The 18,586-nt window shown below is 38.5% G+C and overlaps 1 protein-coding gene and 1 long non-coding RNA gene across 13 annotated transcripts in view; one reads left to right on the top strand and one right to left on the bottom strand.

Annotated features, from left to right (window-relative positions):
* The window catches only part of LOC105465723 (uncharacterized), a 124,494-nt gene that overhangs the window by 14,112 nt on the left and 91,796 nt on the right, over positions 1-18,586 (bottom strand). Inside the window, exons 7-9 of one of the 5 annotated variants that reach the window (XR_011619893.1) lie at positions 15,300-15,337; positions 10,063-10,255; positions 8,633-8,770 (exon numbers count right to left, since the gene is read on the bottom strand). This is a non-coding gene — a long non-coding RNA (uncharacterized lncRNA). Of the gene's footprint in view, positions 1-8,632; positions 9,111-10,062; positions 10,256-11,909; positions 12,247-15,299; positions 15,338-18,586 lie in introns of those variants that run through there. The other 4 variants (XR_011619894.1, XR_011619890.1, XR_011619892.1 and 1 more) reach the window with 4 other exon arrangements.
* LOC105465735 (TRAF2 and NCK interacting kinase) overlaps positions 1-18,586 on the top strand; it is a 410,880-nt gene that overhangs the window by 349,470 nt on the left and 42,824 nt on the right. For 6 of the 8 annotated variants that reach the window (XM_071091238.1, XM_011714334.3, XM_071091239.1 and 3 more), the window contains 4 exons: positions 8,559-8,722; positions 11,283-11,380; positions 12,234-12,257; positions 17,794-17,978. In XM_071091238.1, coding sequence (XP_070947339.1) covers positions 8,559-8,722; positions 11,283-11,380; positions 12,234-12,257; positions 17,794-17,978 — 471 coding nt within the window. The remainder of the gene's footprint in view (positions 1-8,558; positions 8,723-11,282; positions 11,381-12,233; positions 12,258-17,793; positions 17,979-18,586) is intronic. The other 2 variants (XM_011714344.3, XM_011714324.3) reach the window with 1 other exon arrangement.

The raw sequence follows: 18,586 nt of genomic DNA, 5'->3' as shown, positions 1-18,586 counted from the left end.
CTTTCCTGTACTTGGTCAATATTCTGTTTTTCCTCCTAGTCTTTTCTTTGAAGTGATTCCCAAGGGTGACTAGAAAATTAGCAAAGTTAAAATGGATTCCAGTAAAAATTACACAGCTAATAAAGGACACATTCAGGATGTTTTGTTACTATCATTTTTTAATTCATTTGCTAAATTCAGCAAATACATACTGAAGCTGCATGTGGCCCTGGGATCCAGTGACTCAAACCAAAACTGCCTGACTCTAGGGCCAAGGGGTCATAATATACCTGCTGCTCTTTGGGACTGCGGGTACCAGTAGGGGCAAAATTGTATTTCTTGCGTCACTTTCTTATTTTGCTTTGAAGTAAATATGTGAATTAACTAAAAGAGGCAGACCTCTCTCTTCTGTGGCAAACTTAGGGACCATATGTTTAAGGTAACATGTCTCAACCCAAAAGGAACCTGGACCCCCAAGTCACCACTTAGAGAACCATCAAAGGAGATCTTAGAGAACCATCAAAGGAGACCAGTTCTACCTGTGTATATTATGATGTGACTGAGAAATAAACCACTGTTGTGCTAAATCAATTTTTAAAACAAAGAAAAACAAGGCAGAGCCTAATGGTTAAGAAGCTCAGTTTTTGCTTCCTGCACTTAGTAGTAATGAACTCAAGTTACTAGGTGCAAGATGTTTTATAGTAACTGCAGAATGTGTGATGTTTTTTGATAATTTGGGACACAATATGTTTAAATCAGTAAACTACTTAGTACCCTGAAGAGAAGACTCTTGAATTAAAATCATCAGTATGCAAGGGTGTACCTGTAACTTGAGGACAAAAATAAAGCTTTTACTATTTTGAATATCATTCCTTCTCCCCAAAATAACTCCCTATTATGTCACTCTTCCACTGTTGGTAGGCACCATACCAAATCCAAAGAGCCCTATGGAGAATTTTTATTTTATTTTATTTTATTTTATTTTATTTTTTTGATACGGAGTCTCACTCTGTTACCCAGGCTGGAGTGCAGTGGCGTGATCTCGGCTCACTGCAACCTCCACTTCCCAGGTTCAGGCGATTCTTCTGCCTCAGCCTCCCAAGTAGCTGGGACTACAGGCACCCGCCACCACGCCCAGCTAATTTTTTTTTTTTTAGTAGAGATGGGGTTTCACCATGTTAGCCAGGATGATCTCGATCTCCTGACTCTGTGATCTGCTGGCCTTCGGCCTCCCAAAGTGCTGGGATTACAGGCGTGAGCCACCGCACCCCACCAGAGAACATATTTTTTAACTATATACATTATTGAGCAGGTACAGCTGTGCAGGCATCAGTTGGTCAAAAAAGTGTTAGTTGGCAATGCCTGCAGTTCCCTGCCTTCTGCCTGATTCAGGGCAATTTATAATTTATTTCTGTATTTAATGAACATCTCTGGAGCACACATACACATACGTCTCATATATATGTATTTACTAATTTAAATGTATAACAACTCTATGAGGTGTTGACTATAATCACCATCATTTTACAGAAGGAGAAATTGAAATTAACATGTGTCCAAGGTGACAAAAGTAGTAAGTGGTAGAGCCAAGATTTGAGCTCTGATAGCCTTGCACCAAAGTCTACATTCTTGAGCACCATTCTGTGCTAATTTGTTTGGCACAGCTTGGGTGCAGCTTGCTTTGCTGTCTCATTTTCCCAAGGCAAAAGAGCCCCTGATTTGTTGACTGACACAGCACCATTTTGTTCCCACCTTTCTCACCATGTGCTTTAGTGAGTCTGTTAACACCTCCTCTTGATCTTATTGGTATTTACCCTTATGTTGCAATATTTACTACCTTTTCAAAGTTGTTGTCCCATGAGACCCATTTATATTGCAAACACTTCCCTTCTGGAGCTAGAACTAGTGTCATCACATGCTTCTGATAGTTCCCTTCCTAGATGGCTAAAGTCTGGGAGATAACACAGTCACCCTGACCCCATGCAACTGTTCCTTGTCCTTCCTTCTCATGCATATGTAGCTGGGAATTGCTCAGACTGCAATATCAATAGGCAATTCTCACCTGCTATGTAAACTCACAAATGCCTTATGCTGTGAAGGTGATCAGTTAAGTTCAAATCAAAATTTGATTTGACCATTTTAAAATACTATTTTTAAAAATCAGCCACTTTCATACTTCACATTGTATATGTATTATTTTTAAAGCAAATTAAAATTTCATCAGTTACATTCTGAATATGAAAAGATTCAAATAAGACAGAAATACCCAGTCCAACCCAATGACTAAATGATTAATTTCAAAAACTAATTCTGTGTCCCATCCCAAACTTATTTTCTTATGGCTCATTTCTTCTCATTGGCTGTGTCATCAAAGAACAAAATAAAGTGAAATTTGGCAGTCAGCCAGTTAATTAAAGACTTGGCCCAAGTATTTGGGCCACAAAATTACTTTGTAATCCCAATTTTCTGTTTTGACTTTTTATGATTCAACTGAATGGAATAATTGCCACATTTTCACTTTACTGTGAGTTTTATAGACCTAGCAGCATTATCTGCAGGATGGCAAATGCTGAACTAAAAGTTAGCATTTAAAGAAATCCATTTGGATGTTTTCAGGTTTTTACACATTCGGATCTGAATAGGCTCAGTTCAGATGTGAACAAGGGATATCTCTTATTTCATGGGATTCTTCTGAAATTGATCCTCTTAAGAGCATTTATCTCAGACCTCACAGCCCCAAGGCCAGATCATTTAATACATAATAAAGGAGAGAAAAATGTGAACAGCATGACATTTTCTCAAACTACTCATGTTTTACCAAAGGAAAAGGTAGAAAAGGCATTGTAAAGTTTTCCCTATTTCTATGTGTGGTAACATAGAGACTAAATACTTCTTTCAGTCTCCAGCAGCAAAAATAGCAACCGATTAAGATCAGCACCCACACTGGTTAGCTCTGGTGAGGAGAACTTGTACTAATGAGACTCTGGTCAGGGATTTAATGCCCATGGGATCCAATTAGCTTCACACAGGAAGAGACTCTGAGCCCACTGGGGACGTAGGCTTATCCCAGCTGCTGCTGCTAATGCCCATGCTCCTTTTTACACGGGACATCCCTGCCCAGGCCTCATCATCTGACTTGGCAGCAGCCTCCTAAACTGGTCTGCCTGCCTCTCTCCTGGTCAGTCGTTCATGTGTACCGTGGGAGGTACACATTCTCCTCTAGGCTTTAAAGGCCATTGTTTTACAACTTGCCCTTTTCCTCTGATCACTCCACTCTCCCAGTGTTTCCTAACACAGATTTGGCACTTGATTTGACCGGTGTCCTCTCTGCACCCACATGCATCAGGAAAAACAACCCAGTCTTGTATCTGCTCTGACTGTTCCCCAGCCTTCCTGCTCCAACCCCGGTCAAGTTCTTTCTCCTTCATAATACTGCCGTCGACCATTCCAGTCTGCACTAATTGTTCCCCAAATGCCAACAGTACTTAGTCACTTTCACACACAACATACAGTTTTGCCATGCTCCCTATTGTCTCCTCTGCATGAATCTCATCTCCATGATTATGTTGTAACTTGACTATATGCCCTGTGGCCCATGCTTCTCCTCCATCCCTCATCCCGGTCCAGTAAGTTTCACAAAAGTGGTGCTTAACACAAAGGTTTTGGCTAAATAATCAAAGGAGTGCTACATTAGAACAAGTAGCTCTATTCTGCTACCACACCACAACTACCAGGGAAGAAAACTCAGAGCATTTATCACCAGCTACCCTCCTCTCAAGAGATTTTTTTTATCTTTTTGTAATACAAAGAACACTGCCGTTCCACAAAATGAGAGCAACTCCAAGAAACCTTAACATGCTCATCATTCTTAAATCTGTAATATAGTTGGTGAGCAGTACATTTTTTAGAGCAAATATTTTTGGATTTAATTACGCATAATAATTTTTGACCACTATTGTTTAATAAAAGAGGGTAGTGTGGAAGAATTCGCTATTTGGGAATTAAAAGAGATGAGATTGTTTCTTTATTTTAACAAATGAAAAATTTGAAATGTAGATTATTTCAGAGGTATTACACATTTATCATTTTAGACATTTTCTAAATGAAGAATATTTCCAGTATGGAGCTGAATCTATTTTAGTCAATTAGATATAAACAATTGTCATAAAAATAGTTACTTCACAAAGGAGTGCCATTAAAATATCAAGAATTTTGGAAGTTTTTCTTAAGTTTACAAGTGATCACTCTGCAACTGATTTTACAGTTAAGTTGACTTAGCAACCCCTTTACCACAAGAGTTTCAAAGATAATATTGTTAGGGTCTACATTTATATGATCAAATTAATGAATCATGAGAACATATTTATTTTTACATGTTTTCTGCTGCATTTTCCCACAGTCACTATCTATTTCTACTCAATCAAATGTTTTTGACAGATACATTACCACAAAGCAAGATTCTTGAGTTTTTAGAAAGAAATTAATTTGGTTTAATTGCTGCTTATAAAGTTGCCATTGTGACTGAGTTATTGGTAGACTAAACTAATAGTGTCTCAAAGGAAGGGGTCATATCCAAATGTATGGGAGAAATGTCTAACATCCAACACAGTACAGAGTACCTGATACATACTTGGTACTCTTAAACTGGGCAAAGTGAAAGCATAAAATTACATTTTAATGTAATATCTCACAGCATTAAAATCATAGCTGTATGGTAACCGTTAACAAATTCTGTTTGGGGAACTGAAGATGTTAGAAACAGAGAGGAAGCTGACATCAGATGTTTCTCTTCTTAGCATCTGGATGGCAACAGATTTGAGCTCTGAGTTTCAGGTCTCCCTAAATTATCCATGCCCAGCATTGTGTAAATCTAACAGAAAAATAAAAAAGCCTATGAGTTATAAACTTTAAAGGAAGAGATTTATAGAAGCCTTGAGAATGCTGCTTTTTGTTTTTAAAGAAAATCATAAAATCCTCAGCAGCTGCCTCCCACTACCACTGCTTAGATGTCCCCTCTTTCGATACAGCTTTCCTCATGGCCAAAATTGGCCTAGGTGGTCCTGTCTCATGCTTCCATATGGCTCTGTGCTCACCACAGGCAAAGCATGTTGAAATGGGCTGTGTGTATCCAGCTAAGCTCACAGAGGGCATAAGCTGTGTCTTGTTCGTTATCATATCTCAAATGCCTGACCCAGTGCCTAGTATAGAGTAACTGAGTGAATGAATACTGCTTTTTTGGTGGCAGTAAAGATATGAAGACAAATATGGTAATATATTTTTTAAATGGGGGTAGTAGCCTACCAACAAATTTGGTCTTGAATTAGCCTTTTTTTTTTTTTTTTTTTTTTGAGACAGAGTCTTCCTCTGTCTCCCAGGCTGCAGTGGCATGATCTCGGCTCACTGCAAGCTCCACCTCCCAGGTTCACGCCATCCTCCTGCCTCAGCCTCCCGAGCAGCTGGGACTACAGGCGCCTGCCACCACGCCCGACTAATTTTTTTGTATTTTTAGTAGAGACGGGGTTTCACCATGTTAGCCAGGATGGTCTCGATCTCCTGATCTCGTGATCTGCCTGCCTCAGCCTCCCAAAGTGCTGGGATTACAGGCGTGAGCCACCGTGCCTGGCCAAATTAGCATTTTATAATAAATATCAAAAAACTGTCTTCCCTTCGGTAATAGCCTAAGTATATAAAGACTTCCTGCAAGAAGATAATAAAAAAATACAAAGACTCCACAAGCTACATGAACAAAGGACGTAATTAAGCAATTCACAGAAGAGAAATTACAAATGGCAAATAAATATGAATAAAAATCCTTCTACCTCAGTAACTTTTTAAAACTGTACTTAAATAATGAGATACAATTTAGCATAAAACCTTGTATAGAGTGAAATGGACCATCACATTTACTTCAGTGAAAACTTGTCATACCTTTATATACTCATACACACATATGCACACACACAAGCATACACCCTAAACTTACGCCTTTTCACCAAAGAATTCTAACCTCAGGAAATAGAAATGCGATTGGCTATATGTATGCAGGGAGATTATTGTCTCACTGTTATGTGTCACAGCAATGTATTGGAAGCACCTTAATATTTAACAGTCGAGAAATGGTCAAGGGTAACTCATCTATATAATAGACAATTAATGAAGCTATTACACAGCATAAGAATATGCTCACTATGCAGTTAAGGGAAAAAAGCAAGATGCAAAACAATATACACTGTGCTTCCATATATAAAAAAGAAAAAAAAACTGAATATGCAGTATGCTTCTATAGATACAAAAGAAAAAAACACCCAGCAACTCTCATTCTATTCTTTGTTTCTATGAGTTTGATGTTTGTAGATTCCATGCATCAGTGAGTAAATAGTACAATAGTAAAATATAGTTGAGTATTTCCTGATGCAGAGATTATATGTGTTAATTCCTTATTTTTTCCCTTTTAATATTTTTCAAGTTTTTTTACAATGAGCACAGAAAAAAATGTTTACAAGAAAGCCTTCTTTGAAGATTCATCATCCAGAGCTAGTACTTTCAATGTGATGAACAAGAGTTCATCCTGTCCACATCCAGTAGCTGATCAGGAAATCTACAGAGAAAGGCATGACTATCATCTTCTGTTGAGCCCTTCCTCTCAAGGTCTTATAAGTGCTCTTTTTATTTCCTTGCACTGGGGACTGGACTATGCTTGTGTCTACCAACGGCAAGACCTTGTCCCCCCTAGATTTACCGAGGTATAATTGACAAATAAAAAGTATATCTACACAGTGTACATCATGATGTTTTGATATATGTATACACTGTGAAATGATTACTAAAATCAAGTTAATCAATATATCCATCACCTCATATAGTTATCATTTTTTGTGATAACATTTAAGGTCTACTCTCTTTGCAGTTTTCAGGTAAACGTCATTATTATCTGTAGTCAACATGGTGTACAGATTTCCAAAAGTTACGCATGCTGTCCAACTGAAACTGTAACCTTTGACCAACATCTTCCCATTCTCTCTCCTTCCTAGAGCCCCTGGCAACTATCATTCTACGCTCTGTTTCTATGAGTTGGGTGTTTGTAGATTCCCCATATAAGTGAGATCATGTAGTATTCGTCTTTTTGAGAGACAGATATATCACATTTTCTTTATCCATTCATTCATTAGTGGACACTTAGGTTGATTCCATATTGTGGCTACTGTGAATAGTGCTGCACTGAGCACGGGAGTACAGCTACCTCTTCAATATACTGATTTCATTTCCTTTGGATATATACCCAGAAGTGGAATCGCTGGATCCTATGATAATTCTATTTTTAGTCTTTTGTAGAACCTTCATACTGTTTTCCATACTGGCTGTACTATTTTACATTCTCACCAACAGGGTACAGGGGTTCCCTCTTCTCTGCATCCTCACCAACACTAATTATCTTTTGTCTTTAGAATAGCCATTCTAATTGGTATGAGGTGATAGCTCATTGTGGTTTGGTGAGGTTTTTAAATTTTTTTATGTTTTTATTTTTTGAGACATAGTCTCACTCTGTTGCCCAGGCTGGAGTGCAGTAGCATGATCATGGCTCACTGCAGCCTTGATCTCCTGGGGTCAAGTGAGCCTCCCACCTCAGCCTCTCATTTAAGTGGGATGACAGGCACATGCCACTATGCCCAGCTAATTTCTTGTAGAGATGGGATCTCACTATGTTGCCTGGGCTGGTCTTGAACTCCTGGCCTCAAGTGATCCTCCCACCTCAGCCTCCCAAAGTACTGGAGTTATAGGTGAGGGCCACTGTGCCTGGCTTGTTGGAACCGAACTGTCGATTCCCTCCTGGGCAGGGGTCGCCGCAAAGGATCACCGACACGAGATTCACAGCAGAGAGTTACTTATTACTAGCGCGCTAGGGTCCCAAGCTCTAAGTTGGCCCTGGGACCCCGACTGCTTGTTACAGGCTGTTTATATAGGCAAACACAAGTTCAAACACAGCTTAGGGCGCGAAATTCAAACAAAGCTTTAGGCGAGTGGTAATTGGGTCTGTCTATGGCCTGAGCAAGGTGTCTTGTTCTAATTGGTTAGAGCAGGACCTTATGAGGTTTTTTTCCTGGAGTTGTTGATTCCGGGAACTTCGAGGCAGGGTGGGGCCCCCGGAATTGGCAGGGTGGGACCCCATGAGGTTGTTTCCCGGAATTGGCAGGGTGGGACCCTATCAGGGTGGGACCCTATCGAGGCAGGGTGGGACCCTATCCAGAGCCACGTGGTGTTAATTTTTTTAAGTTCTTTTTTAATGAGGCCTAGTTTCTAAGTTTTATGCGGCCTAGTTTCAGCTCATTGTGGTTTTAATTTGCATTTCCCTGATGATTAGTGATGTTGAGCATTTTTTTCATATTCCTATTGACTATGTGCATGTCTCGTTTTAAAAAATGTCTACTCAGGTCCTTTCCCCATTTTTAATTGGGTTATTCGTTTTCTTGCTATTGAGCTGTTTGAGTTCCTTATATATTTTGGGTATTAAACCTTATCAGATATGTGATCTGCAAAACTGGCAAGGTCTGTGTAACCAGTGTGCTCTGCCACTCACACAGCAACCCTGATCTCCGGAGAACTGAGCCCATCTTGGAGAGTCCTTTGCAGAGGACCAGCAGTGGCAGTTCCTCCAGCTCCAGCACACCCAGCTCCCAGCCCAGCTCCCAAGGAGGCTCCCAGCCTGGATCACAAGCTGGATCCAGTGAACGCACCAGAGTTCGAGGTAAAACTTTCTCTTACCTTTACCTGGCAATACTGCCTGGGAGGAAAGCTGTGGACGGGGAAAGAAAGGTTAGTTACTTCCTGACTCTAGTCCAGACATGGCCACCACTGTGTGATCCTGAAGAGCCCCTCAACTGCTCTCAACCTCAGTCTCCTCAGGGGAGTGGGCCACTGTCCCTAATTGTGTGTGTGCCATCAGTATGGACAAAATCCTTTCTTATGTCAGATACCAGTGTTTTCCAGGGAGATCACCAAATATCAGACTTACTTGAAAATACAGTCACTTACCAGTCACCTGAATTCCTGTTTCTGTTTGATTGCCAGTTTTCAGAGTTTCGAGTACCCGCAAATGTCCTGTACCCATTGCACCAATTGTCCTGTTTAGTATTCTGAACATAGTTCATAAGCACAGTTCAGAATACCATGTATTTCTCAAAATGAAATTCAATGAAGACTAATGTAGAATACACTTGAAGGAAGGAATAAAATCTTTTACTTAAAAAACATATTTAGGCTGGGCGCAGTGGCTCACGCCTGTAATCCCAGCACATTGGGAAGCCGAGGCAGGCAGATCACCTAAGGTCGGGAGTTCCAAGACCAGCCTGACCAATATGGAGAAACCCCATCGATACTAAAAATACAAAAACTTAGCCGGGCGTGGTGGCACATGCCTGTAATCTCAGCTACTTGGGAGGCTGAGGCAGGAGAATCGCTTGAACCCAGGAGGCGGAGGTTGCGGTGAACCAAGATCACGCCATTGCACTCCAGCCTGGGCAACAAGAATGAAACTCCATCTTAAAAAAAAAAAAAAAAAAAGACTCCTCTGGTTATTCCTATTAGGTGAAAATTAGTCTCTCTAAATATTTAATTCAAATTATTCATCATTGTTTAATTTCCATTAATGGGGAAGCCTATGAAAAACATTATTATTGTCCAGGTGATGATACATAAGAATACATTGTTTCTAGCTAGCTAAAATTCACTCTTTTTGAATCAACTTCTTCAGAAGATAATTTTGCTTCCAAGTGAAGGACCAGTACTTTAATTGCAATTTGACAAACATTAACGTACTTACAAGTTTCTCTGTCTGATGAAAGCCTGATGAGAACCTTCATTTCTTCTTTCTTTCTTAGACTCTTTATTACATACCACCTCCTAATACTCTTAGTTTATCTCCTAATACCCTTTCAGGGTTTTAAATAAATCACTGTATTTCCATTTTAAAAAGCTTGGTATCTAACATGTGATTGATGTTCATATCTCTGAATTGGGATATGGACTGGTCAAGAGCTGCCTCTATATGCATTCTTCTGATCAGTGGCACATCTCAGAGGTACTTACTGTATGTCTTTGTTGCCTTGATCCAAATATAAATTTCCTTAATTTAGAAAACTACCAGGTGTAGTGGCTTATGCCTGTAGTCCTAGGTACGTGGAAGGCCGAGGTGGAAGAATTGCTTAAGCTCAGGAGTTCAAGTCTGCAGTGAGCTATGATGGCCCCACTGTACTCCAGGCTGGGTGACAGAGCCCCATCTCTAAAAAACATAAAGGAAAGAAAGAAAACAGCCATTCTCTTACCTTTTTTCTATTTATAGACAACTTCATATTCTTAGAGCAAATGTTTAAGTAAACCAAACTTAAACACATACCATTTTAATTCTGTGATCTAGTTCAGGCTTACTTTTTATTTCCTTCAGCCCTTTATTCTTCTGGAATTAAAAGCACTCTTGTATCCCCAGTATGTCCCTGCCCAAGAAAGACTACTTTTTAAAAAATAAAAACAACCTCTCTTACCCTAAATTACATCTTCTCTATCTGTAAGCTCCTAGACCGCAGAGAGGCTATTCACTCTGCAGCTGTCGGGGTCCGCCTTGCTCTGTACCTCCAGTCTAGGGCCCTTCTCCTGTAACAACCTCCTTCCTGCCCTCACCTCATTCTTTTATTTTTAAATGGCTGAGACCACTCCCATCCCTAATTAAAAACCGTCCCACCAAATAAAATAAGTTTCTTTTTTTTTTCCACACAAAATTTCAACAAAATAACCTATCCTGATTGGACAGATGATAAAAGAAGAAAACAAGCATAGAACCTTAGAGGCTCATTTAGCATAGTGACTGAGAATAGGACTTTCAGAAATCAGAACTCCAGCTCTGTGTATAATTTCAGTGTGACTTCAGGACAGTCGTGTCATCTTTGTAAATCTGTGTTCTGTAAAATAGGAAAATAGTGCCACATCATTGGGTTGGAGTGAGGATTAAATGAGATAATTGACATAGAAAGCATTTAGCACTATGCCTGACACATAAGAAGTGCTCTAGTGGTGATGGTACTTGCTATAGTTTTTTTTTTTTTAATTGTTACTAGTGATTTCCAGGTGACAAACCTAAATGTGTTTGCCTGAACATTATATTTTTCATGGATGTGCTTGAGGATTTGCCCAAGCGAATGACGTGTCCACTGAGTAATCTCAATGTGATGACACATCACAGATGATTCATTCAGAACCTGAGCCAGCACTTTTTGATGGCCATCTCTTTCTTGGTCCTCTGTTTTTCCCTCTAGCCAACAGTAAGTCAGAAGGATCACCTGTACTCCCCCATGAGCCTGCCAAGGTGAAACCAGAAGAATCCAGGGACATTACCCGGCCCAGTCGACCAGCTGTGAGTGCATTTCTCTCCAAGAGTTTTGAACTCTTAATTTACCAGAGAACCCACAGGATTAAGTAGTTGGGGATACACTCATGATACGAACAAAAATTGTCAAGATTAGTAAGAACAGATGCTAGAAACATCCAGCAGAAAGTCATCCTTGATTAGGAAAGAACTGAAGAGATCTTGGATTGCCTCCTCTGCCTTTGGCTATTTGCTGATCATTAGCAGTCCTTTAACTATACAACAGGAGGAGAAATAACTTCTATCATTCCATAATTTCTACTCAGCAATTTTGGCAAAAAAGAAAGAAGAAGTTAAAGAGGCTTGGGTACTTTCTGTGAATTTCTCTAATCTCTTCTACCCTTTCCCCATATTATTTTCCACATGAATTAATATTACAGTTTTTCTGCTATTTTTCATACCTCCAGGACAATATTTTTCTGGACCAAACTTATTAAGCAGTGTCCAACAGGTGTCCTAACAACTTAATATTCAGCTTCACTGCTGTAACATGATAAACCCCCAAGTAGTCTTAAAGAGGAGTATGGAGGCTGAAATTTGAAAGTTGAAAATTAATTTGGGTTGAATTACTATCTACTTTTTCTATTTAAATCTCTTGAGAATCTTTTCTGTGAAATGAACGTGAAGCTTTTTGGTTTATTCTTTTTTAACACCTTAAAGTAAGGACGTATACTGAGAGTAATAATGAAGGGATTTGCATCATCCTGGGTTGACATTCTCTTCGCCCTTTTGTATTTATCAGTTGCGTACTAACAATTCCAATTTTGTTCTAATCTGCTGCCTTTCTGCTGGCTTTTCCTCCTTCTGTGGATTCTTCTGGATTGGGTTCCTCTCATTTCAGAGCTATAAAAAAGCTATAGATGAGGTTAGTATTACTTTTTCTTGGTCATGCTTTCACAAAATGTAAATATTAAACTTGTTTCCTAATGTTGACATTCAGAAAGGTGGCCAGTGGGAGCAATCTGCTGGGAGGAGGTTTGCAGCAATCTGCTGGGAGGAGAGCCCCTTCAAATGGAAGCCAGTTTTAAGACCCTCAGACCTACCCATATAGCTTCAGAGACCTTCCTTCTAAGCTAAAATGTCACTTTTCCAATGTTCCAGTCTGGCTAATGACAAGTATTCATGCTTTATTAATGGCAGTTTCTCCTTCCATTATCTTCCAATAGCAAACCTGTACTAGCCAGCCTTGCTAGGGAATGGCTCTCAGCAGTTTTACTAACAAGAAAAGAGATATCATTCTAGGGCACTCCAAATTTAGTGTGTGTGATTTGTGAACAAGGAGTAAGTAGGTATTGTTAGATTAATTTTGTGGGACATTAACAACAGCATCAGCAGCAACATCAGCTTTAGTTAATGAATCCTGGAAAGTTAAGTGACTTTATTTCCTTATCTGTGGAGACGTTTTCCATTAGAAAAATATATGGCTTTGTCAGTCGTAGGTAGCTTGCTAAGAAGGATGACTGCTTTACTGCTATTTGTCAGACCTGCATGAATACAGCAGAGTAGAATTTGTTTTTTTAAGATCCAGGCCTTGCAGAGAGTCCTAAATGCATGGAATCTAAAGACTAACATCATGGCTTTAAAGCTGTCGTTCTGCTGAGCACTACTTTTGTGAAAATTACGTGGAAAAAGCACTGGCTTTGAGGTCAGCAAGCTGCATTCAAATCTTGGCTCCCCCAGTAAATTACTGGCTGAAACTAGTCTCATAACCTCTCTGGGCCAGAGTTTCCTCATCTGTAAAATGAGAATAAAAACACCTCCCCATCCCACTTACAAGATTGTTTAGGATCATTTAAGGTAATGTTTGTGAAAGCATTTTATGATGTGTAACATGCTGCGGAAAGCCAAGGGTTTGATTAAGGTTTGGGCCAGAGGCATGGAGTTATTTTGGCAGGTGGGAGAAGCATGTTTCCATGCATCTGGTCTTCACCAAAGAGCTTCACTTTTTCAGACTTATGGCCACCTCACCACCCAGAGTGACTGAGACAGTTATAATCATAGTTGAAGGATTGTTGCTTATAAAAGAATGAGACTCTGCATGTTTGCAGTGTGTGGATGGCATTTACAGAAAGGGAAGAGGGGAGTGTGTTTTTAATTGCTCTGTGCCATGGCCTTGCTCGCCCCTCTCTCTCATAATAGCGAGAAGGACAGGGATTATCACAACTTTTGTCAGTTTTTCTCCCAGAACAGGTGAAGAAAGACAATGAAGTTCTGGCGCTACAGTTCTCAATAAAACAGTTGTGCATATGCACAACTCAAGAGGAAATACATGAGTTCAGAAATTGGCTTGGAGGGGCTTTCATTAAGGAAAAGGCTCTCACAGATTTCATCTGGTTAACCGAGAATATTTTAGGCTTTGAAAAATTGCTCTACTAATTTTTGGTGTACTGCATTGCACTGGACAGAGATGAAAGGGGGCAATGGAAGTATAAGTAATTACAAATAATTGAGGGGGTGTGACCTGCTTACTAAAATCTCTGGAGCTATGTATGGTTAGAAAAGCCCTATCCCAATCTCTTGAGTATCACTGATCCAAACCACTACAATAAAGCGGTTCTACCTAACCCAGTGGCTCTCAACCAGGGCTGATTCCTCCACTCCTCTTCCCTTAGGAGACATTTGGCAAAATCTGGAGCCGGTTTTGGTTGTCACAGCTTCAGAGTGGGAGGCAGTGGTACCGGTGTCTTGTGGATAGAGCAGAGGGGCGCTGCCAAACATCCTATGGTGCACAGAGAGCTCCCTACAATAAAGAATTATCTGGCCCAAAATGTCAACAGTGCCATAATTGAGAAACTTTGAACCACACCTTTCTCCCTTCTCCATTCATAGGTTTTGGTAGGGCTTTCCTCGCACTGACTGTTTTTACAATTTAGATAACTGGGATTGAAATGAAAAACCTAAAAATCATTTTTGAAATATTGTTGCTTGTTATTGCTAGTGATTTAACTTTTTGTAAAAATTAATTTGTGGGAGTGTACATTAATTTGACATTTCTTTCTAATGGAATATGAGATTTTTGCAGCATAGTCTAATTATTTAATATAGTCTGAAAATAAATGTTCCTTTTTTGTTGGCACAATTAAATATGTCTCACAAAGATTATATGCATAAGAAAACACTGTTTTTACCACTTTTTTTTAATTAATATGTGGGAATCAAACATTTCAGAGCACATCAATTTAGATTGGATGGAATTTGAACAATAACTAAGGGTTCAACCCCCTTTTCCCTCAGATGAGGATATTGAAACTAAGTGGCTTGCCCAATGTCATATCTTTAGAGTTCCTAAAAAGAAAATAGTTTAATACAAAGACAAAAAAAACCAGCTAAAAAAATTTAAACAAAATAGTTCAAAAATTGAACTAATATTTGACTAAACTATGTTGTTTCTAAAAAGGGACCTAAAAGAGCGCCTTTCTAGTCAACGTGTGCATAATCGTTAAACAACCTTTGTTGAATGAAAAATTATATCTAGTTGATTCTAAAAACTGTTAAATAAGCCTCTTAGCTATCTTCACATTTACTCTGTAGTCAAAAATTCTTACCATTTTGCCATATTTCTTTTTTAGCTATATATTCTCAAACATTTTCATGCTAAATAGCACTTTTATTTTGTTTTTAAAATACTTTTTAGCTCCAGGCTTGAGACAGCCAAGTAATAAATTACCATGAAAGCTCGTTATATGGGGAAATTTGTATTGTCTAAGAATAAAATATATGAAAATGGAATTGAACCCAATGGTGTTAATATTAGATTGTGTTTATTTCCTATAACTTTGCTATTATAAATTTTTCAATACTGGATGGATAAGAAACAAAACTTCAGCTGAACACATAGGTTCTCAGTAATGGAAGATTAATTTTCTTTGACTACAGGTATTACTTTTGAATTACTCATTATTTTTACCTTTTCAAAGGGATTCTCGTATATGTCTCGCCTCCAAACTGTTAACAATTAAAGGAAATTTTCAGTTATTTCTAATGTTTCAGGGCAGAGAGCTTTTTAATAACACAGAAGCAAAAAATTATAATTAAAAGCAAAATTATTAAGCAGTTCAGAACTTTAAAGTGTTTCTAAATACAATGTTTCGAAAAATGTAGGTCATTTTAACAAGCGAAAGTTTTTTTAAATCAGTAGCCTGTGGACTAAATATTTCTAAAATAATTTTGATTTTTTAGAATTTCTTTTGTCTCGTTTTGAAATGTCAGCGATAAGGAAAATAAAGCGCTGGGGAAAATGTATCATTAATTAAAATAAACCATAGCCAACAGTATTATATTTTACTCAGAATTATTGACAATGGAAATAAACTCTTTTAAACCATATTCTCTCTTTAAATTGTATAAAATGTAATTCTTAATAACAAGTAACATTTTAAATGCTAGCTATATTCTTTGATGAGACTTAACACGGTCCTAATATATAGATATCAGAATACAAAATAAATTTATCTAATTTTTCATTATTTCACTGGTTTTCTTTCATAGCCTTAACAAATATCTAGACTTTATTTTCCCAAAGTACTCAAGAATAGCATACCCTTCACTTGCTTCTTCATTTGATAAAGATAAGCATTGACAATTGCCAGGAGGAAATAAGAAGTAAAAGTTGAAATTCAGATATTAGCTTTTCTTATTTTGACTAATTGCCAAAGAAACCAGAAATAAATTTGCATGAAATTATACCTATGTTATGGTTTTCCTCTTCTTTTTATAATATACATTATATTTAAACACAGTTGGGCCTTTTAAATACCATTCTATTTTCACTTTCACAGATGGGGCAAATACATTCACTGAGATTGAGGCATGTGCAAGTGTGCCTGTGTGCAAAAGCCCTACCCAAGTGTGTTTTTGTATGTAATGCAAGGGTTGAATTTTTAGAAGCTTCCATTTTTTAAGGGTTTCAAATCAGGTGTCGTCAAGACAAATTTAAAAGTCACTTTGCTTTCCCTTTGATTTCTATGAAATTAGAAAGAAATGACCCTTCAGTTAACACTATGAATTGCCTAAATTTCTAGACCATGTAAAACACCTAAAGCGTTTCCTTTCCTAGTGTGAACCAAAATAGTAATGCCTGACATACAGGTGGCAGTAGAGAAACATGATGTCTTGTTGTATTCTCAAAATAAAATTATAATTTAACTATACACATTTATCACAGCTTTTCTTTTAACCAGTTAGGATAGATTATCAAATGTCATCACCCAGGTTGCTCTAATCCTACAATCAGGTGAATTGGATGTGTACATTTTTGGATTGAAATAAAGAGAGAATATGGCCATAGAAAACTGTGGGATTTAGTATTTTTCAATGAGTTTCTTTCTCCCTAATCCCCTGTCTCTCACTGAATGCTCTGATTCCCACATGGGTCACTAATATAGGGAGAAATGGTAAGACTGATGTCAAATTGCTTTTTCCTCATTTGCATGCTGTGTGCCATGGGCAGTTTAACCCATGCAAATTAGAGCGGCCATGCTTTTGCAGAACTGCTTCCCTCTGCATTGCTCTGAAAGCATGTAAAGTAAAAGGTAGTCGGATATTCAGCACACTGCCTGCAGTATGCCTGGTGATTAAATACCACATCATCACATCCATAAGGCTAAAGGTTTCATCATACTCATGGAAAACTCAAAATTATCTCTTCCTTTTGGTATTTGCACATTCATTTTAGTGTTCTTCACCAGGATTTCTGCCAGATGACTGGAATTTAAAACAAAAGAAAATGAAACACCTATCATTTTGGAAGAGAACTCTTTTTGTTGTTGTTGTTGTTCCTCTTGATTAATTCAGTTCTGTGGCTGTAAATTTCAGTGGCGCTAGGCTTTAGGATGGGCCATGATTTGATGTGGTACCTCTATTCTCCAGGGAATGATGACACACCAAATGAGTCATTGTAGTAGCTGGAACCTTGGGAATTGCTCTGTTCTATGACTGATGCTAGATTTTGGTACAGTAGCAATCACAAGAGGGGAAAAGCTATCACTGTGGCTTGGGCAGGAGTCCCAGAATACCGGGGTACAATTTCTAATCCCATGTATTTTCCCATTAACTCTGGGGGTGACCAGCTTCACCTTTCCAAAATAAAATGAGAACCCAATGTTTGTATATATGTGTATACATACAATGCACATACACATATGTACACATATATATTCAGAACTGAACAGTCTCAGTCTAGCTATTGGTTTTGAACAAAGTTTAAATTGATTTCATCTTTCTTTTCTAGCTTCTACACGCTACAAACATCATTTTCTTAGTTCCATGCAGTAACTATGTTTGTCACAGTTCTATATAGAGCTTTTTTTTCTCGTTGCTTAAGCTGGAGCACTGACTTGCTGAGAGATGTAGCTTTGGTCAAATCTACCATTCATATGCTGAACAAATTTTTTCTTTCATAGGATCTGACGGCATTAGCCAAAGAACTAAGAGAACTCCGGATTGAAGAAACAAACCGGCCAATGAAGAAGGTGACTGATTACTCCTCCTCCAGTGAGGAGTCAGAAAGTAGTGAGGAAGAGGAGGAAGATGGAGAGAGTGAGACCCATGATGGGACAGTGGCTGTCAGCGACATACCCAGACTGATGTAAGAGAACTACTTTTAAAATGTAGACAAGGAAGGGACTAGGTTTCCAAAATAAAAGGACAAAAAATATGAGTTAAATGTAAGATTGTATATGGGTCTGTGGCAAGATAAACTGACTTTGGGGACTTGGGTTTTTGTTGGAGAATAGTTCTATAATTCTCTCTCTCTATGGACACATCACTTAGAATATGTAGCATTTTTGGACTGCATACACTTTATCCATTGCCAATGGATTGACTGTCCTTTGGTGACTCTTTGTTGGTTCTTTTCATCTCAAGGGCAAACAATATCGACAACCAGACCATTGATAAGTGCCTTCCCCTCTAAAACTGAAAGACTGAAATCATGGGCAATGACATTTAGGAATCAAAATTAACAACAGAAAACATGTATTTCATTACCAACACTACCACCAACAAGCAAGGAGAAATGTACAAGCCAGCGTGCATTACCATCCCAGCAAAAGAATCAGGACTCAGATAATCATGCAGAGAAAGTTCCAAAATATATCCCCGTTATGATTTTCTACTTTATTCCCTCCATGGCTTCTTTTACTTGATCCATTTTTCTGTGGTCTACATCTTTGCCACATACTTTCTGTCAGTCTC

This window comes from Macaca nemestrina, chromosome 2, assembly GCF_043159975.1.
Source record: "Macaca nemestrina isolate mMacNem1 chromosome 2, mMacNem.hap1, whole genome shotgun sequence".
In the NCBI taxonomy this organism is placed as follows: Eukaryota; Metazoa; Chordata; class Mammalia; order Primates; family Cercopithecidae; genus Macaca; species Macaca nemestrina.
This window is presented reverse-complemented; position numbering and strand designations above follow the sequence as displayed.